Genomic DNA, 24,825 nt, shown 5'->3' with positions numbered 1-24,825 from the left:
ATTTTGGATGGGCCGTGTTTACTAACTATAGCTCTTGCCATGTGATGTTAAGTTTGCTTAAAATGTAACACAAACAGCTTGGTTAAGTTAGCTTAAAATGTAACACACACAACTGGGCTGTAGAAATTCTTTTATTACGAGCATTTGCCCATAATACAAAGGAATGTATGTTAGTATCTAAATACGTCAGAATATGCACCAAAATAGCTTCAAATACGAAGCTTTGTACTCCATAATAATTTTTCACTCATGGCAACGCACTTGTATCAAAAATATTTTGAAACTAAAAAATACATGCAATAATGTACAACAGTTTTAACAGATTACCCATTGTGTAATATATATTCACCTGTATTTTAAATCTCAACTCTGATGTCTAATGTAAAATCGCATTGTAGAACTGATTATATACATTTCAGCAACAAGTGACCAAATATCGATTAAAATAAATTTGAGCTGGACCTTACAGTGAGTCGAGAGGATGTACCAGCTACCAGCCAATCGAAGTTCTTTCTCCAGTGTCACGTGCTCACTGTGTTGCCTGTTTTGAAGGTACATGCAGAGCCTTGTCAAGCGTGACTGCATGATCAATTGCAACACTGGTATCAATACAGTATGTCACAATTAATAAAATATTCCGGGTTACTATGCCGTGGTAGGATGTATTCGACATTAGAATCTTTCGTCCGTACCTAAGGAGGACATTTTCAAGGGGGATCGTAGCCTCCGTTTACGCGTGCTCCCGCTTTATGGCGTGACGTCAGATGCTGTGAATATACGGTGCAATTGGCAGTTATCGGTCGCCGTCGTCCGCAGTTGCCATCACCCCATGGTCGAAGGCTCACACACATCGTCTTCAGCAGCTGGATCCAGATGTCATTCAGTTTCACGAAATTCAATTGCGCGTGAACAAGGGCTTTTTCCAGCGGTTTGTGAGCATCCTTGGGTTGCGGGGAGGTGTACGTGTGAAAAAAAAAGAACTATCAAAAAACAACTAGAAGAGCACGAGGTTAACTGTTGAAAGGAAGAGGTTGTCAGATCAGCTTTTACGCAACATGCTTTGCAGTCAGGAGAACAACAAATTCATTTTCATAGAACACAACTATTGACAGCCAAAAGCGGATACCATGATACCATGAAAGTATGCAGAGCCTCTCCGGGTCTCGTGACCATGTCGGTTGGGCCCCAGACGACTGGCAAACCGTGGCCTGGTGAGATGTGTCCCGATTTCAGTCGACTACAAAGCCATGGATCCAGGCTGTCAACAAGCACTGTGCAAGCTGGTGATGTGTTCATAATGGTGCGTGCTGTGTTTACAAGAAATGTATTGGATCTTGTGGTCGAACTGAACCGATCATTGATTGAAAATATCTATGTTCGCTTACTTGGAGACGAATTGCAGCCATTCGTGGATCACTGTGCACCATGTCATCGAGAGACAGTTGTTCGCGGTTGGTTTGATGCATTCCGGACAATTCAAGCGAATGGTTTGGCCACTGAGATCACCCGACATGAATGCCTTCGGCCATTTGTGGGATATAATCGAGAGGTCAGCTCATGCACAAAATCCTGCACTGGTAACACGTTCACAGTTTTGGTTATAGAGGCAGCATGGCACAATATTTCTGCAGGGGGATTCCAATGACTTGTTCAGTCCATGCTACGTCGACTTGCTGCACTAACCTGGCAAAAGAAAGTGCGACACAATGTTAGGATGTATTCCACGACGTTTGTGACCGCACCGTAATATCCCCCGCAAGATCACTGGTAGCACCTGGAACTCTCGACTACAAGCACTGAGAACGACGCCATTAGCAACATGTTATATATTACAGTGCTGTAGAGTATGTGTGCCCAGTCTGGTTAAATCTACCCAAGCAAACAAGGTTCATAAGGCACATAACGAAACGTGTAGGCTTATTACAGGATGCTTGGAACCTACGCCACTTGAGAAAAAAAGTGTAACCAGATATTCATCGTGAAGTAGGTGCCAATGTGGAAGAAACAAATCAGGCTTATCACAAAAGCATCCATTATATTATTGTGGCAGCACCAGTGTTTATGTCCGGAAAAGTTTCATCATCACCATTCCAGTGTTGCCAAAAAAAAAGGAGTTACAGTAAGGAGACAACTGCGAATGTCGTGACTTGAGAATAACTCGACCTGGCCACTCCCTTCGGAAACCCTCGCACCTGAGCATGAACAGAACAGGATCATGTAGAGATCACTCACTCGTCTCCGTTCTGAAGTTGGACGAATCAGGAGGAACCTCCGGGAGTGGTACCCGCCTGTGGATAGCATCAACTGTGGCTGCGGAGAACACGCCATGGAATACGCACTGGTCTGTCTGCTACGCCCTGCATCATGCAACTCGGAGCGCTGCTGATGTTGCAAGAGTTTGGGCAACAGTAGCGTAGCTTAACAAATCCGTTTCTTTTGTTTGTAGTGGTAATTACGCCTTGTAGTGTACTTACTTCCGACTCGAATATATAACATCGAGAACTTCCCATAATCATCATCATCTTCTTCTTCTTATACAGTTTACATAAACCTCTTTACGCTTTCTTTTCCTCGCACCTCGTCCCCCCCCCCCTTCCCCACCTATCCCGTGTTCTCCTCCCTTCTCCACACAGTTTCTTCACTCCAGCAATCCATCCTTCTCTCTGTCTTGATTTAGTTGTCTTGCTACCTATTGACATCCCGTGAGCCTGTCTTCGTATCCTGCATGTTCCACTCGTTTCTGTGGTCTCCTGCATCGGCTTCTCTGTCACAATTATTTCACCGTATTATTCCCTATTCTGCCCTTTCTTGTTAGCTCTATCCTGTTTCTTGGGAAAGACATCTCGCGATCCCTTTGTTCATTACCCACATTTCTAGACCACACATGAGAACTGGAGCATGGTGGTACATCCTTGCTCCAGACCAGACTTCTTACGGTCTGCAGGAATCCATGTGCTTGCTCTTCCCTTTCACTTATCTTTTTATCATTACTCCCACTCTCTTCTATTACGCTCCTAATGAGTACTGAGCTCGCCGATATGGAGTACCTGGCATTAGGTGGCAGCACAATGCACATAATATGAAAAAGTATGTTTTTGGAGGCGTCCGGATACTTTTGATCACGTAGTGTGTATAAATATGTCGGAGGAAGTACACTAGACTCTTGCTAAACCCGCCATTCCTTGCACATACGGGTGCCGGATTAGCGGAAGTGCCGGATTGTTGACTGTGTCTAAAATTTAGTATAAACACATAGGGATTGTACTTTATCAAATCAAAAGATCAATTCATTATTACAGAAAACGTAGGCCTTGAGTGTGTACATGCATATTAGTATCAGGCGACATTCACTATGAAACATGTCCGAAAGTTTTAGTTGCCACCATGATGATACGCGACCGTAGTATGCTTTTCACACAACGGCTTTACAATCATTTTATAGGTCTTGCCATTGTTGCATAATATACTCCAGGAAGACGTTTCCAGCTTCAGCACCAGCAGTTTGAGATATCCTCATGTTCTCTCCTCGTATGTCCTCTTCTTTATCAGTTTTATCGTAACTTTCCGATGAGCGTATGATTACCTCTTTTCTGCTCATGTTTGGTTATAAATTACGGTACATTGATAATTTTTACTTATGTACCGTCTGACAGCAACTGAATAAAACACAATTTTAGTGCCATACGCGTTTCGCCTTTATTTTCTGCAAGGCATCATCAGTGGCAGGTTGCGTGGACAATTTCTTTCATATTACGCTCCTGTTGCATTGAACAAGCGTTCAGTTCATAGTGCTGTGGAATGTGGGGAAAAAACCGCAAATTGGCATTCATAAGAAGAAGAACAACACCAAAAATGCAACAGGAGCATAATATTTAAGAAATTGTCCACGCAACCTGCCACTGATCATGCCTTGCAGAAAATAAAGGCGAAACGCGTATGGCACTAATATTGTGTTTTATTCAGTTGCTGTCAGACGGTCCATAAGTAAAAATTATCAATATACCGTAATATTACACGCAACGGGGGAAGACAGGACTACAAAGTTGGTTATAAATAATTGTTCGTCCAACACTGTTGCTAGCAACAATAGTTTTCTGTGAAGAACTTCAGTTTGTATCTACTTTCGGGTTTCTGCTTGAGGTCTAGCATAACGCATTTTCCTTTATAAGGCATGATAATGATCCATAATGAAAGCCACAATTTCAAAGTGTATTATTGTAGGCGTCATTTCAGGTTGAACGTCGAGAAGCTGGAAGTGTACCGGATTACTGAGAGGCAGGAATACTGAGGGCCGTATTAGCGAGAGTTTAGTATAATCAGTACATTAACTCAAGTGAAGAGGAACTGAAATTAGCCTGAAACTTATCACCTGCCTCTGGGTGTAATATCATCAAAATGTTTGAAATCGGTTTAAAAATCTCTTACATGCACACTCACGCAAGTACGCACGCACCCGCGTGCACACACACACACGCACACACACACGACTAAAAAGCAGAAATAACTATTTAAATAAAAATCAGTTTTTAATGTGCCACTTTTTTTTAAATTAAAAGGTATAGAATAATTTCTCCTAGCCCCATACTGATTCTTAATCCTATAGAGATAGTCCTGAAAATCTGTGATTGTGAATTTTTGATAGCTACTTATATTATTTAAAGCGGAAAACGTGGGGCGCAAGCAATTCATCACCGATATGAATGAGTAATACGCCTTCTTACTATTGTCTATTGCATACGCACCACGTTTTCCGTTTTATATCTTACGAGTATTTTTACAGCTATAAAAAAATGACAACGACAAAATTTCAGGGCTATCCGTGTTGAGCTCGGTCGATTTAAAAACATGCTATCGTAAAATTTATTTTTATTTAAATAATTATTTATGTTCCAACCAATCAGTCTTCTCTCCTCCCACTTCTACGCAACTCATACTTAACTGAGCATTTCTATTTTTCCTCTCAAGTCAGCCTTCCAATTTCCTTTTCCAAACGGCTTTCCAAATCTTGCTTCTTTTCACATTATCATAATTCTTCGTAGCATCCAGGAACACTGTCACTAAGTCGTTACCGTATATGTAGTGTTCCTCTTGGAGCTGGATTACACAAAAATTTGGCACAGTGTATACCTTCCTCATCCCTACAAGTATTGTTCCTGACTCTGTCCGCTTCCTTCTATCTGTCGTACTCTCTTTACCAGAATTTTCTCAAATGGGACAAGAAAGTATCTACTATAATTTTGACATAATTTCCTGCAACCCTTCTTGAAAAGTGGCGCTATGATGCTATTCGTTTCTCTTTCATGTGACACAGTCTCAGATTTTAGCACGTCATATGTGGCACAGTATGAGGTGGTCTCTGTTTATCTACCACGCGAAGAGTAAAAGTGCTGACGCATGTTTCAGTGGTAGCGGTGGATTCGGTGCGTGTGTGCGAACTGTCGCCGTCCACCGTGGAATTCACGACCCGCCAGAAGATCCCGCGCCCTCCCAACGCCTTCATGATCTTCGCCAACGAATGGCGCAAGAAACTGGCTGTCAACTACCCGCGCGAGAGCAACAAGGACATCAGCGTCCGGTGAGTGCCTTACCAACTTGACGATTTTTTTTCAGCGGAAACAGAGGGACTTCGAGCCTACTGTTGCATCTACAGGGTGGCGCACGGAATGTGTTACCAATTGTTTCTTTCACAATTTACGACGCACATAAGATATCCTGCTGGGATCTCTACAGCAGTACCAGCAGAGCTTGGAAAAACAAATGAGTTACGAAATGACGTGTAAGTCACGATACTGCCGCTAGGAGACTAGTAAGCAGCAATGGCTGACAATGGAAGACTGACGACACAGCAACGATCGGCGATTGTGTTACTTTTTCATGAAACGAAAAGCCTTGTTGTGACTCAGAGGCGTTTTCGACAACAGTTTAACACACGATGGGTCCCTTACAAGAAGACCAGCCACAAGCTGTCCGATAAATTTGTACAGGAAGGAACAGTATTGGAAGCGAAGCGACCTCGGCCTAAGCCTGTTTGTTCACTGGAGAATATTGAAGGGGTGTGAGTTGCTGTACAGAGAAGTCCCGGGAAATCTTGTAGAAAGGCAGCAGTGCAACTGGGAATATCTAGACGCTCCTTTCAACGCATTCTTAAAAGTGACCTCCATATGTACCCATACAAGATGACCTGTGCACGGAAGCTCACTGAGGAACACAAGCGCCCGCATCTCGTGGTCGTGCGGTAGCGTTCTCGCTTCCCACGCCCGGGTTCCCGGGTTCGATTCCCGGCGGGGTCAGGGATTTTCTCTGCCTCGTGATGGCTGGGTGTTGTGTGCTGTCCTTAGGTTAGTTAGGTTTAAGTAGTTCTAAGTTCTAGGGGACTGATGACCATAGATGTTAAGTCCCATAGTGCTCAGAGCCATTTAGCCAACACAAGCGGCAGAGACTACTGTTTGCTCAGTGGGCGGAGGATAGGGAAGAAACTCTCAACAACGTTTGATTTTCAGACGAGGCGCATTTTCATTTAGACGGTGTGGTTAACAAACAAAATGTACGCATTTGGGCCACTGAAAACCCAAAAGTGCTTCATGAACAACATTATGCTCCGAGGATTACAGCGTGGGCAGTAATTTCCAGTCACGGACTTACTGGACCCTTTTCTTTGAAGAAACTGTGAACAGCGAGCATTATTTGAGCATGCTTCGCAATAGCTTCATTCCACATCTTCTTGCTACTGCCTTGCCCTTCAACACGCAGTGGTTCATGCAAGATGGAGCAATGCCACATACTGCAAACACTGTGTTGGAGTTTTTACACAAGCATTTCGACATGCGGATCATTTCACTCAGGTTTCCAGGTCGCTTCAGTGACGGACAAATTTGGCCCCCCAATAGTCCAGACCTCAATCCATGTGACTTTTTTCTTTGGGGGTACCTAAAGGAAAAAATTTTCCCGAAACGTCCACGTGATTTAATGGAGCTCAGAAGACTTATTCTTCAAGCTTGCAGTGAAATTACGGAAGACATGTGCCGTAGGGTAATCACTAACTTCAGTGTTCGTTTCAAGGAAGTCAGGAAACGAAACGGTGGACATTCTGAGCATGTGCTGAGTTAGAACAAATCTCCACGGACGGCTCTAATAAAGTTTATATTTAAAAACAAAATGGTAACACATTTCGTGCGCCACCCTGTAAATAGGGCGCCAATGGTCTTACCTAGCTCAATACACCAGTTGTCTCGTCACCGATGTCGGGCGTGGCGAGTACTTGGGTGGATAACAGCCCGAGTAAACCACGTGCCGCTGGGGGTGGTGCTGTTAAGTTTCTGAACACCAATCTTTGTGTCAATGTCCTGAAGTAGATTCCAAACCCACCCACTGTGTCTCATGAAGTGAGGGCATTTTGACATTTTCGAGTGTGATCCGTCTGTCGAATGTGGACGTTAAGCTCGGCTGCGTCCCTGGAGCTATTCTGGAAGAGTAAACTGTATGTCGACACAGTGTTTCGTCCTCTCCCTTCTCATAATCATCCAACACAAACGTGACACCACACTTTCACGCACCCATTACAGCCACCTACATTTACCAGATACACTAAACACACAATTCTTGCTCTTCGCGAAGAAAAGGTGCCATCGCATAGGACAGAAAAACATAATTAAGCGGCTGGACCTGCCCTTAGGAGTTTTAGCAGCAGCTGTGAAAGTTACAGTTTCCCTTATCCTATTGTAGTTGAACATCTAATGAAATTTATTAGCAGCTGGTGGGGTATACTTTCTGTAACGGCCGGAAACATCGTTTACAATAATTTCATCAGCTCATCAAGAGCGTGAAATTAGTTGACAGCTATCTGAAAAGACACGCTTCTCTTGGTCTTTATTTTAATGTTTTTTCTGAGAACATTACAGCTCAGTTGAAAACGTTTGAGAAAATAGTAAAAATAAATATTAAAAACGCCTTGTCCCTTCAGTAGTTTCTCTCTGTCTGTTTGTTATGTACCTCACTCGACCCACTACTCTGATTTCATCGTTTTCTTTCAATTTATTTATTCTCTTTCGTTGTGAAGCTAAATTTGCTTCTCGCTCCTCGTCTGTTTCATTTCTTTGCTTTTCTTTCTATTTCATTATTTTGAATCACCATTGCTAATATTTCCTCCTCTTTTACGTTCGGCATCGTATTAAATGTTAATATTATACACTAAAATTCCGCTTAATACGCAGTCCCTAACCTTCAGCACTTCACTATGTGAGGTAACGGGAGAGTTGTGGCGCCCTGAAAATATTCTAAGTTCGCATGGCCGCTCGGCCAACCGGATCCGGCAGCAAAGACGTGGTGGCGAACGTTAGCAACACCGACTCAAAGGAAGGCCTCGGCGCTTGTTCGTGACGTCACGTCAGCTAGGCACGGCGAACGCCAGCTCTGTTGCAGGCATACTCATAGTGGTGGTGTCTCCCTCCCTGACACAGGAAAATGTGAAACTATTGGCGGTAGTTGATCAACACACATTGTTCTGAGAGATTTCTGCAATCAATTAATTGTGCAATTCATTACACTTCTTACCAAACTGTGTACTCCTGAACTTAAATTTCCACCTGTTTTAATGATTGACATACAATAACAACTTCATGGTCCAGCAGCAACAGAATTCGTGCTTCTTTACCTTATTTGTAAATCTGAGGAAGTTACGTTTGTACTGGGTTGCTTTTACAAGAAACTGTGAACATATTGGTGCTCTTCTTTAGGTATCTTGGTTGGCTATGGGGTGAGGAGAACTGAATGTTAATGAAATATCTTGCGACTGTACACGTTGGGGGAGGGGGTGGGGGACAGAAGAAGAGGCAAGAGAGAGATACTTGTTTTATCAAACAAATTTTTTTTATCTTATAAAGTTTCTCCTTTCCGTTCCAAGAGGGGAATATTTATCTTTTCTAATGTGTATGTTTAAAAAAGTTTAAGCTCAGCAGTATTTTCGATGTATGAAGCAATTTTGTTTACTGTTTAGAATTCCTTTCGTTGAAAACGACTGCAATCTAATGACTGGCAACAGTTGGACATTTACACGTGTAAATTAGTTCACATTTCCAGTGACGAAAATAAATAAATAAAACAAAAAAAATGGTTCAAATGGCTCTGAGCAATATGGGACTTAACATCTTAGGTCATCAGTCCCCTAGAACTTAGAACTACTTAAACCTAACTAACCTAAGGACATCACACACATCCATGCCCAAGGCAGGATTCGAACCTGCGACCGTAGCAGTCCCGCGGTTCCGGACTGCAGCGCCAGAACCGCACGGCCACCGCGGCCGGCAATAAAATAAAAGAAACGAGTTCATTGTAAGGGGGTTTGGGTAAGTTTCGATAACAAAATGGATCAAGTAAATATAGTTACTTGAATGTAAAATTTCCGAAGCTTGCAAAGGGGCAAAGCGTCTTCTCATATTGATCTACGTTTGTTTCGTCAGGATTCAGTAATACAGAACTATGATCTTCATTTGCAGCTTTACGATAGTAAGAAAATCTTTCATCTAAATAAAACTGCAGAACCCAAAACAATACCAAACATTTTGTCCAAAAATAAGACATTTATAGTGATAAGCACGCCCAGGCGTTTCTGCCTGCCAACAGACCTGGCGGTCGCCGTGCCTAGCTGACGTGACGTCACCAACAAGCGCCGAGGCCTTCCTTTGAGTCGGTGTTGACGTTAGCCGGACGAGAGGGGTAGCCCCAGCGCATGGTCCAGCCGAGTGACTGATGACGCTGTGTCAATGAAAGAAACTTGTACGCCAAGATGGCGGACTTTGTGAAACCATCATGGCAGACATTTCAAAGTTCGTATAGAAATTAATAGTAGTCAGATGAATCATGATACCTCTAAAAGAAACATGTAAATTACTATTATTTGCATGACGATTCTGATGGTGTAAACGGATTTTCAATATCTTTATTAGTTTAAAGTTTAGTATGTGACGGTAAATTATACAAGTAACATCCAGCAACGAATTTCCAAAATCTGAACGGTTCATCCGATTTCGTCGATCTACGTGTCTATAGAAAGCTATTAGTGTAAACCTAAACAGGTGTAAATTACAGGCATGTAACTTGAATAGTACACGAGTTCTTAGAGGTCAAAGTGGCCGATTACTATCGATCGCGTCAGGCCATAAGACCTCCACAGTTACACGAAAAAACGGTAGCAGCATGCTTATAAATATATTTATTCATTTATGTCTTTGTTTATATCCGATATATGCTATTCATGAAGAAATTGGATAAATATTTACTGTGTTTTAGAAAACACAGACACATTAGGCTGTTGGCCTACCTTTTGTTCTATTCCTTTGATATATCTTTATTTAATTTGTTTATGTATCTAATAATGTGTTTTAGAGCGTGTTTATGGTCCACCCGCAGGAATATTATTTAATTTCAAGTTACACTCCTGGAAATTGAAATAAGAACACCGTGAATTCATTGTCCCAGGAAGGGGAAACTTTATTGACAAATTCCTGGGGTCAGATACATCACATGATCACACTGACAGAACCACAGGCACGTAGACACAGGCAAGAGAGCATGCACAATGTCGGCACTAGTACAGCGTGTATCCACCTTTCGCAGCAATGCAGGCTGCTATTCTCCCATGGAGACGATCGTAGAGATGCTGGATGTAGTCCTGTGGAACGGCTTGCCATGCCATTTCCACCTGGCGCCTCAGTTGGACCAGCGTTCGTGCTGGACGTGAAGACCGCGTGAGACGACGCTTCATCCAGTCCCAAACATGCTCAATGGGGGACAGATCCGGAGATCTTGCTGGCCAGGGTAGTTGACTTACACCTTCTAGAGCACGTTGGGTGGCACGGGATACATGCGGACGTGCATTGTCCTGTTGGAACAGCAAGTTCCCTTGCCGGTCTAGGAATGGTAGAACGATGGGTTCGATGACGGTTTGGATGTACCGTGCACTATTCAGTGTCCCCTCGACGATCACCAGTGGTGTACGGCCAGTGTAGGAGATCGCTCCCCACACCATGATGCCGGGTGTTGGCCCTGTGTGCCTCGGTCGTATGCAGTCCTGATTGTGGCGCTCACCTGCACGGCGCCAAACACGCATACGACCATCATTGGCACCAAGGCAGAAGCGACTCTCATCGCTGAAGACGACACGTCTCCATTCGTCCCTCCATTCACGCCTGTCGCGACACCACTGGAGGCGGGCTGCACGATGTTGGGGCGTGAGCGGAAGACGGCCTAACGGTGTGCGGGACCGTAGCCCAGCTTCATGGAGACGGTTGCGAATGGTCCTCGCCGATACCCCAGGAGCAACAGTGTCCCTAATTTGCTGGTAAGTGGCGGTGCGGTCCCCTACGGCACTGCGTAGGATCCTACGGTCTTGGCGTGCATCCGTGCGTCGCTGCGGTCCGGTCCCAGGTCGACGGGCACGTGCACCTTCCGCCGACCACTGGCGACAACATCGATGTACTGTGGAGACCTCACGCCCCACGTGTTGAGCAATTCGGCGGTACGTCCACCCGGCCTCCCGCATGCCCACTATACGCCCTCGCTCAAAGTCCGTCAACTGCACATACGGTTCACGTCCACGCTGTCGCGGCATGCTACCAGTGTTAAAGACTGCGATGGAGCTCCGTATGCCACGGCAAACTGGCTGACACTGACGGCGGCGGTGCACAAATCCTGCGCAGCTAGCGCCATTCGACGGCCAACACCGCGGTTCCTGGTGTGTCCGCTGTGCCGTGCGTGTGATCATTGCTTGTACAACCCTCTCGCAGTGTCCGGAGCAAGTATGGTGGGTCTGACACACCGGTGTCAATGTGTTCTTTTTTCCATTTCCAGGAGTGTATTTAAATGTAAATCCAGTATTTCGTACGTGTTTTAATATGTTTGTGAGTGTACGTGAGCATCGTTTCCGGAGAGGACTCTGGCAGTGCGGGAGTTCTGGACAGTACGGGACAGCACACGGGAAGTGCTGGGCGCGACGGACGCACAGTCGCGGGGACTTGGAGAGTGGAGTGGTCTGCGCATGGTCGCGGCAGATAGAAATACTTCGGAGTGTCGACTTGTGCACTTGTGAGATTTCCGTGGCCTCTACTGCGAAGGCGTAGTGTGCGCTTAGAAGTGAATATTTCGCGAGCTATGTTGTTCATAGTTAATTATGTGCAGTAGGAATCTATTGTTTCCCTGTTATTCAACTTATATTTTATTTAATTGCTGGACTATCAACACTAATAAGTGTTTTGCAGAAATATACCGCATTCTCAAAAGTACTTCTACTATCGTACTCATCATTTAAAGTCGTTAAGATAGTACCTGCAGATTTTATTTAATTGCAATTTTTCATTTATAAATTTATGTTTCTTTCATAACTCGCAATTGCTGAGTGATAGAAACCTTCGACCATTCGATTCATGTGTGCTTTCCTATTGTATACTGTAGACTCAGCAGTATTTGGCCTGAAATGCAGCAACTACGTATCCCAGTTCCTAGGCAACGATCCAGCCAAAACTTTCAATATTTTAACGTTGAGTCGGAGGGTGCGTAGTTATTTGAAAGCCCGCAACCTTCACTAAAATTTGTTTCACTTTTCCTTGATACACTGTAATCATTTCCATAAGTACTGTACACTGATGCATGTGTCTCGTCACCTCCTATATACAGGTTGTCCCAAGAGAAATGGTGAATATTCAGGGATACGACAGGAACGATCATTCGAAGCAAAACAGACTAGTAAACATGGATTCTTCAAAGGCGTACCTAAGAGCAGTGCACACGTATTCATCTTCGATATTGTTAAAAAAAACCTCTTCTGCTGCAAGCTTTTTGCATCCAATATTTTGGGAGGAGGCAATATGAACCAAAACAAGAAAAGATATCTAATGAACACGGTTTATAAATGTATACCTTAAGAACTTCAGCGGAAGAGCTGTATTTCGCAGTAGCAAAGATGAACAAGTGCTCATAGCTCTTGAGATGTGCACTTTAGACCACATGTTTCCTATACATTTTTATATTTTTTTAGTTGATACAGCCACCTTTCAAAATATAAAAAATAAAGAGCTTGTGGTAGAGGAGATCTGTCTCACACAATCGAGGATGAAGAAGTGCTCATATCCCCAAAGGTAAGCAGTTTGAATCGCCTGTTTACTAGACTTTTTGCTTCGAATGATCGTTCCTGTCATATTCCTGAATGTTGACCGTACCTCCTGGCACGCTCTATACACAACTGGAACTAACACCAAAACACGATAATGGGACATTTGAGAACGCTGTCGAACATTCTCCAACATTCAGACTAGTCTCAACCCCTTCACCACTCGATTCCCAGGTGCTTTACTGTCTTGCCATAAGGAGTCTGTTGGTGCAATGTCATCTTTTGACATCCACAGCCCCGAACCTAATCTCTGCAGTTCCAAATCTAAACCTTCTTCATGGATGGGTTATGGAGTGTTACCATAGCATATTGTTGCCTTTTAACATGTTTATTGATTTGGTTTCTTGTTAGTCCATGGTCGTAGTGTCTTACAACATGCGTTATTAATTTAAAGCAAGATTACAGATCAGAAATTGTGTTACGGTTTGAGTTTCGTAAGATGAGATAGATTATAATTTTTGTTGTTTCATGATGAATCTGACGCTGCAGTATGATAAGCTTTTTTGTCACGATTTCTACCATTGCACTTCCCCCATAAAATTGATTATTGTGTCTTGTGCATATCCTTCACACCACAGTAAAAAAAAATTAATGAGATGTCATAGCAGGATAATGATAGATTCTATAAGGGAAGAGTTATAAATCGGTTTGTGTTTTAAGTTTGCTTGAAGTACTTCAGGTCAGAATTTTATTTGTTTTTTCAACAAGCAATGTGTCAGCTAACTATTATTCAGATTGAGGTGTTGGTCAGCTTGAATGGATAGTGCAATTAACAATCTTTCTGAAGGTAGTTATAATAACAACACATAATTATAGTGAGCTAACTAATCTGGAACTGTACAGGTGGGCAACGAGTGGCTTTAATGCCTACAAATGGAGTCATGAAGCCTTAGATTTATTACACGTTTTATAGATCCACTCAACTGCGTGTCTAAAAGGGTACCAACCTTACAAATCTCTTATGACACAGCTGGTGTGGAAACCTGTTTTGAGATGACAGTCAAATACAGTTATCTTGAGACATTTGGTCACATTGGGAGCAGCATAACTTGATCATCTTGTTTTTTCCCCATGTTTGTGCATTTCATCCGTCTCCACACAGTCATTATGTGGACCCCTGTTAGTTATGGAGAGCGTTGTAAGTATTTTATTGATACTGATTAACTGAGACGATTTAATTCCATTGAAGTTTATTGAATATAGTTTGGAATACTGATATTTGTAAATTGTAAAATAAATGCTTGTGAGGCTTTATTGTGATAAACATGGAACCTTGCTAAAACAAGTACAAGAAGTAAAAAACAGGTAACAAGTTGTTTTATGTCATTATTTCGCTTTGAAGTTAGGTAATATACGTATAAGAACATCATTTTAAGGACACTAAGAGCCGAAGAATGCGATATCGTATTGGTGAAAAATAGGAGAAAGATATTACCCTAAAGCGTAACAAATTGTGGACAGTATCCAGAATGTAACTTTCTGGTAGGCGAGTAATACTTTGACTCTGACGTAAAAAGTAATATAAAGTTACTAACTTCGGCCGTAACTTAATATAGTTGGGGAACGGAACAATAGGGATGGATGCCACGCGTAAGTCGAAAAAACAATTTCGCTTGAGCTCCTTTCTGAGTTGAAAGTACCTCCGAACTTGAAGGAAAGAGAGGGGTGGGGTTCAACATCTCGTCCACTTTGAGGTCGTTAGAGATTTAGCAAATGGTTCAAATGGCTCTGAGCACTATGGGACTTAACATCTATGGTCATCAGTCCCCTAGAACTTAGAACTACTTAAACCTAAGGACATCACGCAACACCCAGTCATCACGAGGCGGAGAGGAGATTTAGCACAAACTAGTGTTGTAGGGAATCGAATGTGACCTTTTTGCAGGAATTATCCCGACATTCGCTTGCAGTAATTTAGGAAACCTGTTGGAAACAGAAACTAATTCACCTTGACAGATGGTTAACTGAACTCTGTTGATTGCGTATGTCTATGTGGATCAGTCATTATTACTTTCAGAAAAGCTTGTGTTCCGTAAGTATTATGGAAACCAGTAATTTACGTTTCATGCATGGTGGAGACCTAATTGACTACAAAGTGTGTCCACTCTCATTCCATTTCTAAAGTAGTGAGGATGCTCCTTTGCCCGTTAAAACTCAGGTAGTAGCAAATGCTAAAGCTCTAGTAATTACGATGAAAGAAACGGCTTACAAATTCGGCTAGAATCGTTTCGGTGAAACATGAGTGTAGTAATTCGTAGTGGCCGTATTACAATCTATCGTTTTATCATTGCTGCTACTCGTGTGATGGATTTCCTCCAAGGTCAATGTTGACACTGTGGTAACTCTTAAAAATATAGGACATAAAAGAGTTACTGCACTTGTGTTTCCAAAGTTTTTACGACGTTTCCTATAAAAATTTACCAGTAGCTATTCCGAGGTGAAGTTCGTTTATTTAAGACTTATAATTAGCGACTTTTACTTTGTAGTGTATGAGCGTATTTATATCAGGATTTTCCCCACATCGTTCCTAGTTTGTGTACCATCACTATTGATCCATAATGCTCAGTTGCCGAAAAATGGTTGGTTCATTGATTTGGGGGAGGCATCCAAAACAGCGAGGTCATCAGTCCCATCGGAATAAGGAAAGATGGAGAAGGAAGTCGGGTGTGCTCTTTCAAAGGAATTATCCCGACATTTACCTGAATTGATTAAAGGAAATCATGTAAAACATAAATCAGGATGGCCGGACGCGAATTTGAACCGACGTCCTCCTGAATACGAGTCCAGTTTGGTAACAGCTGCGCCACCTCCGTCGGCCTGAAAAATGGCACAGTTCAGGAAAAATTAGTGTTAATTTTATATTTTAAGACCATCTGGATTACAACTAATTAGCAAGTACGTTTGACATGAAATACCCTGGAGTAAAGGAACTGGAAGTAGACAAGTATCCGTATGAATTAGGAATACTGATGTGTTGGCCCGTCTGTTATAGAAAAAATCCACTAAAAACAGAAGCCGATCTGCTGAAAGCTGCCTCAGTTCAGCGATCGAAAATGCCAAAGTGATGTAGTGAGGTGGCTGCTGAACAAGGTTCATATTCAGAATACAGTGACTTGTTTGTTATAAAATAAATAAATCGTAGTAAACAAAAAAATATCATCAACCATATTCAAAATAACCTCCAGTCACTGTAACACACTTGTAGTAACGTATGTAAAGACTCTAGCAACAATCATCGAAGTCTTATTATTGAAATTTTTTCGAGTGTACAGGTTCCACACTTTAAGATTTCTGAAAAACTTTGATGGATGTAGGTAGCTGTGTACTGCGTTGATGATAGCTGCCTGCACTACGGTGGATCGAACTGTTAGCACAAGGTCTCATCTGCAATGATGATAATTTGCAGAAGACAGGCGTCAGACAGAATTATCAGTGAAATCCTCTGCAGTCATTCACTTTGAATGCCTGTTTATCTAACAGTTTGTAAGTGATACAAACTTTGTTAATACCCAGTTCCTCTTCCTAAAGTGTGAGGAACAAACGCAAATTTTTTCGGAAGTTTTTGACAAGATCTTATGGGACCAAACTGCTTAGGTCATCGGTCCCTAAGCTTACACACTACTTAATCTAACTTAAACTAACTTACGCTAAGGACAACACACACACTCATGCCCGAGGGAGGACTCGAACCTCCGACGGGAGGAGCCGCGCGAACCGTGACCGAACGCCCCAGTCCACGCGTCTACTCCACGCTGCAAGAACAAAAGGAAAGTATCCTCAAACAGAAGTTTGGTTCCAACAGGATGGGGATTTACTAGGGATAGTTCTGTTGGAGCTCGTATGCAGTTTCTTCCTCCGATCTTTAAACCTAGCCAGCCAGTTGTTGAGGAACTGTAAAGTTTAATTTCATGATCTTGTTACCACGCTACAGCTTGACGTTTTTCATATGACTAAATCATTGCCGGACGTGAAATAAGCGTAAACTGAAAATTTCCGAGCGATGTTGAGTACAAACTTGAGATATTGACAGAGAGTGCGTGTGCAGCGCGGTAGTCTTGTAACCGAGAGGTCACTGGTTCGCTTCTTGTTAGACGCACTCTATTTTTATTTGAATTGTGCATTTATTATCATTTCGAAATATTAATTAACAAATACTAATCCAAATTTGTAATAAAAATTACATCATTCTGTTTTAATTGCTAATAGCATAAAAATCTAAGTCTTCATAACAGATTACAATTTGGTACAAAAATTCGAAATGTCATATTGCTGTCTGATACAATCATAAACAGGATGTTCAAAGCCTTTTGGGTCACACTGAAACAAGTGATAGTGGGTCCGAAAACGATTATATTAAGGTAGGGAACCAATGGGCCAACGTCCTTGCAGCAGTGGTAACATCGGTTCTCGTCATATTACTGAAGTTAAGCGCTGTCAGGCTGGGCTAGTATTTGGATGGGTGACACCCGGTTGCCGAGGGCTGTTGGTGAGCGGGGTGCACTCAGCCCTTGTGAGACAAACTGAGGAGCTACTTGGTTGAGAAGTGGCGGCTCCGGTCTCGTAAACTGACATTCGGCCGCGAGAGCGGTGTGCTGACCACATGTACTTCCATCTCCCCATCTGAGGATGAGACGACGGCCGGTCGATACCGTTGGACCTTCACGGCCTGTTCGGGCGGGACCTAATGGTTGGATATTTATTATGTTGTGGACATACAACATAGCATACGCCACGTAACAACAACGTAGCTCAGACTAATTGTTCAAACTGACTACCGCCAGTCTCAATTCATGCGTGGCAACGGCGCATGACGTTCTGCTGCACTCTCTCAATGATCCCTGAACCAGAAGACAGGCAGCTTGGACCGTAACAAGTCGGTCTTCATCCGTATCTTTTTGGCTTCATACACCGGCGTCTTGTAGCCACGGGGGGAAAAGTTCAGAGGTGTGAGATCGGACGACCGCTGTGGCCACGGGACAGGACCTCCCACTTCCAATCCAACGATGAGAGTACGTGTTATTCCGGTGCTAGCGAACATTAGCATCGAAGTGGCCTGGTGTGCCGTCGTGTTGAAACCACATCGATTCGCGGAAAAAAGATATTATGATATTGACAGAGTGCACGTGTATAGCGTTGTAGTTTTGTTACCGCAAGGTCACTGGTTCGATTCTCGTTGGACAAACTCTACTTTTATTTGCATTTTGCATTTATTATCATGTTGAAATATTAATTAACAAATATTAATCCAAATTTATAATAAAAATTACGTCATTCCGTTTTAATTGCTAATCGCATGAAAATCTAAGTATTCGTAATACTGTCTCAAAGAACAGTGGCAGCACATCTCGCAGGAACACCTTGGAACGTGGACCAGTAGAGGCAGCAAATAAGGTTTCATACCACATTTTCTTGGTAATTTATGGTAATCCAGAGGGACTTAAAGTATAAAATTAATACAATTTTTTTCTCAACTTTGCCATTTTCCAACTGTGTCATTTCTCCGTAAACGAACGTTATGGATCAATAGTGATGCTGCTCAAACTGAGAACAATGTGGGGGAGATCCTGATATAAATACGCTGACAGTTGAAATTAAAAGTTACTAATTATAAGTAACAAATAAACGAACTTCACATCATAGTCACCACTGCCAAAATTTTTATGGAAAATGGCGTGAAAACCATTTTTGTACTGTATTTTTAACTGTTAGCACAGTGTCAATATTGACCTTGGAGGAAATCCATCACACGAGTAGCAGCAACGATAAAAGATAGATTCTAATACGACCATTACAGATTAGCACAGTAGAGTAGCAGCAACGATAAAAGATAGATTCTAATACGACCACTACAGTTCAGCACAGTAGTGTTTCATCGAAACAATTCAAGTCGAATGTGTGAGCCGTTTCTTTCCTCGTACTTACTAGAACTTTAGCATCTGTTAATATCAGAATTTTAACAGACAGAGGAGCATCCTCATTACTTTGGTAATGCAACGAGAGTGGATGCACCATGACGTCAATCAGGTCTCCACCGTCTATGAAACGTAAATTATTGGTTGCCACAATACTTAAGGAAGAGAAACTTTACTCAAAACAATAATGACTGACACACACACACACAAGTTCAGTTAACCATCTGTCGAGACGAATTAGAGTTTGTTTCCCACGGATTTCCTGAATTACTTTGAGCGAATGTCGGGATAATTCTTGCAGAAGGGTCACACTCGATTCCCTACAACACTAGTTTGAGCTAAATCGCTAACGACCTTAAAGATAATACATTGGCAAGAGAGTCCTGCCTGGTGGCCACCGATGTGGTCGGTGCGGGGATTGCCCTCACTCCAGACATGGATGTAGCGGTTGTTTAAAACATCATCACGGGTGAATGAAGCCTCATCCGTGAACAACACAAACTACAAAGTTCGGAACTACAACACTGTGGTGGACAAACCATTTACGGAAGTGAACGTGGGGCTCAAAATCCATTGCTCTCAGTGCTTGCACACGATCTTTATGATGGGGGTGTAATACATGTTCCACCAGTACTCTCCTCGCTGCATTCTGCGAAGTGTGCATTTGACGGGCAAGTTGACGGGTGCTTATTGCTAGGTGATCGGCAGTGCAACCTAAATCTGGTGTTTGGATGTGTCATGGCGGGAATCTTGGCCGGTTCTCTGTGGTGCGAACGACCCCGCCACTCGTAAGTTGGCACCCACGGAGATAAAATTCTTCCGATTAGGATAACCCCCGTTGGGGCACTACATCCTGCCGCACCGTACGTTAAATGCATGTGTGTCAACTTTCGTGATGAGTAACTTTCCATTTTTGACCACGCGTGGTGCACTGTACACAGTAACACGCCTCACCACTAACACATCACAAGCTGTCTGATGCAATGGACAACTGACATCAGGTGATAGTGGTGTGCGTTTGGTACAGGCTAACGCGCCGGTGCGGTCGTCACACGACACGTGCTATGAGCTAAATTATATACATCAAGTCTGTTTGGTGGTCAGGGGTGACGCTGTTTTTCACCCGCTGCCTGTTTCAGTTTACAATAGACACCCAGGATTTTTGCGAGAGTGAAGCAGAACTGTATACGCCATCCCAATACATGCATTGATACTGGTAGTCGTCGCTTTGAACAGTTACTGTGTACTTTTTCGTTATGTGATGTACGCTGTGTATGTGCATAACACAGTAAATACGCATTTCCGACCATTAGTTTCCTATTTTGATGTAATCTGTTGTGGGCCCACTATCCCCTGTTTCAATTTTACCCAAAAGCTGTATACGTAAGGGACTTCAAAAAGTAATAAATGATCGTATGGCGTCAGTGGCCGGAAATTTGGCCGCCAAGTGCAAGACTTACTGAGTGGGGCGCCACATTGGGCGACTTGCGCGTCGAGAATGTGGATGAAATGATGAAGAGGACAGCACAACACTCAGTCGCTGAGGGGAGAAAATCTCCCACCCTATCCGGGAATCGAACCCGGGGCTCCGTGGGTAGCATTCCAACGCGCTGAGCTTTTTGTTTTTTAAATCTCATTTTTGTTCGCTTTCGTTCGTTGCATCTGCTCGGGGCGGGCGTCGTTAGACACCCGTTTTAAGTTTGTTGTTGATCGATTAGCTCAGTTTTTTTTATTACAGAGGGCAGCTAACCCTCTGACCGAACACGCTGAGCTACCGTGCCGGCAGCCGTTCAGCTATTGGGGCGGATTCTGCTGCCGTACAGGTAACACATAACAGGATGTGAGTGTAGTGACGTAGTAGCCGGAAACGTACTCAAACGGGGCAACAGTACGATTCTTGTGGGCAAAACGTCGAAATTGTCCACAGATTTAGTGTGATTGATATATGGACCAATGCAATATCGCGTCCAACAGCAGTGAAATTGTGTCAAAGATTTTACCGAGGCTGCACAGACGTGGATGTTGCTGATCAGGAAGGAAAGACATCGACATCGATCACAGACGAGAGGCTCCAGGCAATTTTTACGGCAAGTTCAAATAACTGCTGGGGGAAAGAGACTTTCCAACGACGAGGCTGTGCGCCCAGCGGTTTCCGAAGGGCACCGCTGCCAAGCACCGGTTTTCTGTTGTCAAAGAATAAATGAATTGGTGGAACATTCAGACTTTTGTTTACAGAGACTTGGCGACTTTGTTGCAAAATAGTGTCATGCATATGTGTCAGTTTCATGTGTAGTGAAGTATTCGATAACATGTATTTGATCTGCCATACTAATTATTAATTATTTTTTGAAGTCCCCTCGAATGAATAAACTGTTTTAGATGTTATGCTTACGTATTCATTCGTAAAGAGTAGAAAGAAAAAGGATTTTATTTTCTATTTGTTGTTTCATATTGTTATATTAAATTTTAATTCATTATGAATACTCACATTTTCTTGCAATTGGTAATTAAAAATAAAGATGAAAGATGTTGCTTTCATTAGAAAATTATGAGTATATCTTTGTTAATTAATCCTTCAATTTGATAATAAAATAGAATTATAATAAGTAAAGTAGTCATCAGTCCGAAGATTGTTTTGAATACCACAGTGCTACACTAGGTACTGTCCTGTTGGAGGTGGTATGCCGTTGCCTTCCTCCGACCTTTGAGCTGACGTAACCCACGCAGACAAGTGGGGACCTACAGTTTAATGTGGATTCCGAACCACGGTGCTGTTCGGCAGTTTTCAGATCAACAAAAATTGCCCAGAGGGGAAAGAAGTGGCAAGTGACAGATAAAAACGCTAGGACTGACTGGGGATCGAACAAGACCTTTGCATTTGTAGTCAGGCATTACCATTGAGCAATAGAACTTAAAATTTCTCCGATAACAAGACTCGAATGATATGCACGCATCCAGAGGCATCTCTTGTAAAAAAACTCGAATTTTTTATTCGTAACAGCTCCCGAATCTTGAAGTCCTGGAAGTCAATTTACAGCAAATAGAACTCTCTGACCGTATTTGAGTGAAAAATGGCCCACATCCCTATTTCAAGAAATAGTTGTATTTATGAAATAATTTTTTAACTGCTTCAGTCATTCTTTACTAATATTTATTAGTACGATCCGTTTCAGTAGCATGCTGCCATCATCAGGTGCATTACATTGATCTGAAGTATCTAGAGTATTATCTTTTGGATGTGCCAGTGAGATTAGGTCACTTACTTTAATCATTTTTGCTGGAAATTTGTCTCACACACAAAGCGTAGTAATAAACATATCATTTTCCCTAAACACTTTCACATTCAGATGTTTACATCATTTATTTCTTAAATTCAGAACATGGTCACAAAGCTTAAATAATTCCATAAACATGAATGAAGTATAGTTATATCTATTTTAAAATAACACATGCCACTGTGGTTTAGTATTGTTGTTGTTGTGGTCTTCAGTCGAGACTGGTTTGATACAGCTCTCCATGTTACTCTGCCCTGTGCAAGCCTCTTCATCTCCAAGTAACTACTGCAACCTGCATCCTTCTGAATCTCCTTACTGTATTCAGCTCTTGGTCTCCTTCTACGATTTTTTCCTTCCACGCTTCCCTGCAATACAAAGTTGGTAATCCCTTAATGCCTCAAAACTTGCCCTACCCACCGATCCCTTCTTCTAATCAAGTTGTGCCACAAATTCCTCTTCTCCCCAGTTCTGTTCAGTACTTTCTCATTAGTTACGTGATCTACCCGTCTAATCTACAGCAGTCTTCTGTAGCACCACATTTCGAAAACTCCTATTCTCATCTTGTCTAAACGATTTATCATCCATGTTTCACTTCCACACAGGGTTACACATGATAAAAATACTTTCAAAAGTGACTGAAACCTATACTCGATGTCAACAAATTTCTCTTCTTCAGAAACGCTTTCTTTGTCATAGCCAGTCTACATTTTATGTCCCCAGTCTTCATTTTATGCGCTCTCTACTTCAACAATCACCAGTTGTTTTGCTTACCATATAGCAAAACTCATTAGGGTCATTCCACGTGAAGTGTCCTAGGGCTCCGAGCTCAGCCATCTTCAATTTTGATGAATTTTGTAAAGTTTGTACCTGAGGGCCGTACGTGAACTTATGCAGAGTTTCAGGGCTCACCTGTAACTTGGTTGAGGTGCTGGAGCCACTTTTGTGAAGAGCACTTTTACCGAGACTGAAAAGTCGCGAAGAAATCTTCAAGTTTGGCATTCCACTGTTCCTAATGTAAAAGAGCTAGACTCTTGCTTCTGGGTATAGTCGTACAACTTTTTGTGCCCTACACAAAAATGATGGAAGTAGAGTTCGGAAAACAATGCATTTGGCATAATCACAGTTCAAAGTGGGCGACAGATCACGTCGCGAGAAATTTTCCCCATACTTTAACAAGGCGTATGTAGTGGAGAAAGTGCGCTATGTACCTGGTTTTTTGCCAAACTGTTGTCTGTCTGGGTGTTTAGTAATCACAAATTTGGGCCTGGCTTGTGTGTTGAATAATCGTGCTACCATCCTGTAAATTGACTAAAAAACATGAATGTATCAACATATACCCGAGTTCAAAGTCATGTGTCTCAAAATGGACACCTGTCACATTACATTCATTAACACTATTCAATAGAGCACGTTTCATTCTATTAGAAAAACTTGTTTTCGTTTTGGCGTCTCTTTGGGTAAGGTGCAAAAATTGCGCCATAAATTTGAAATTTTCTTGATTATGTCTGCAGTGTTTAAATATTTATTCCGCTGTTTATTTGGTGATTTGAAACCTGTCTGTGACAGGTTAATTGCTAAATTTAACTATTTAACTGTACTAGAGACTGCTACATATTTTTTGTGAAGCTGAATGTTTATTAAATTTATTTGCTACATAATTTTTGTGAAGCTGAATACTTATTAAATTTATTTCTTTTCTTTATTTAGGAATCCACAATTTTATTTTAGTGCCTGAAGCATATCAAGTTGTTGCTAAAACTTGATACCCTCCAAACCTATTATGCCAAACTACTTTTCAGGGTGTATTTTACCCCTTAAAAGTAAAACTAGGCGCAAACAAAAAAATAACGTATTACATTATTTTGACCCTCTACACATCCGCCAACTTTTATCAAGATCGTTTATTGATGATTGGTAGTGTTCCATTGTACGTCATGGTTTGTTCTCTTAATAATCTGAACAGTTCTCAGGTGCCTTGTTTCGACGTAGGTCTTTCAGTGCTCTGTCGAATTCTTTTCGCAATACTGTATCTCCTATCTCATCTCCATCTGCTTCTTCTTCTTCTTCTTGTCTCTCCATAGAATTGTTTTCAAGTTTGTTCCCTTTGTACAGCCCCAATACATGTCCTTTCAGTTTTCAGCTTTCTCTTCTTTGCTTAGTACCGGCCTACCTTGATATTCGTACAGATGCATCTCTTTTTCTCCAAAGAATTATTTAATTTCTCGTAGGTCCCATCTGTCTTTCTGATATTCACGTATGCTTCGCTGCATTCTATCGAATTTTTCATTCTCTTATCCCCTTGCCTAGAAGTAAGGTAAATATCAGAAGAAAGAGACCAGCACCTCAAAAGCTTGGTATCCACTGGATGGGTACATTTTTACGGTTCGCCTGTACTCCAACTCTCTTCCTTTATGTAGGCTTGGGACTGGCAACAGCATCTACTGAACTACTCAATCCACCCAGTTTGGATTTCGCTTGA

At 42.3% G+C, this 24,825-nt stretch overlaps 1 protein-coding gene across 1 annotated transcript in view; it reads left to right on the top strand.

Annotated features, from left to right (window-relative positions):
- The window catches only part of LOC124712320 (transcription factor SOX-8-like), an 83,237-nt gene that overhangs the window by 37,356 nt on the left and 21,056 nt on the right, over positions 1-24,825 (top strand). The window contains exon 2 of the mRNA XM_047242614.1: positions 5,404-5,575. Coding sequence (XP_047098570.1) covers positions 5,404-5,575 — 172 coding nt within the window. The remainder of the gene's footprint in view (positions 1-5,403; positions 5,576-24,825) is intronic.

Source organism: Schistocerca piceifrons, chromosome 8 (assembly GCF_021461385.2).
Source record: "Schistocerca piceifrons isolate TAMUIC-IGC-003096 chromosome 8, iqSchPice1.1, whole genome shotgun sequence".
In the NCBI taxonomy this organism is placed as follows: domain Eukaryota; kingdom Metazoa; phylum Arthropoda; class Insecta; order Orthoptera; family Acrididae; genus Schistocerca; species Schistocerca piceifrons.
The sequence above is the reverse complement of the archived record's forward strand: the minus strand, read 5'-3'. Positions and strand labels throughout refer to the sequence as shown.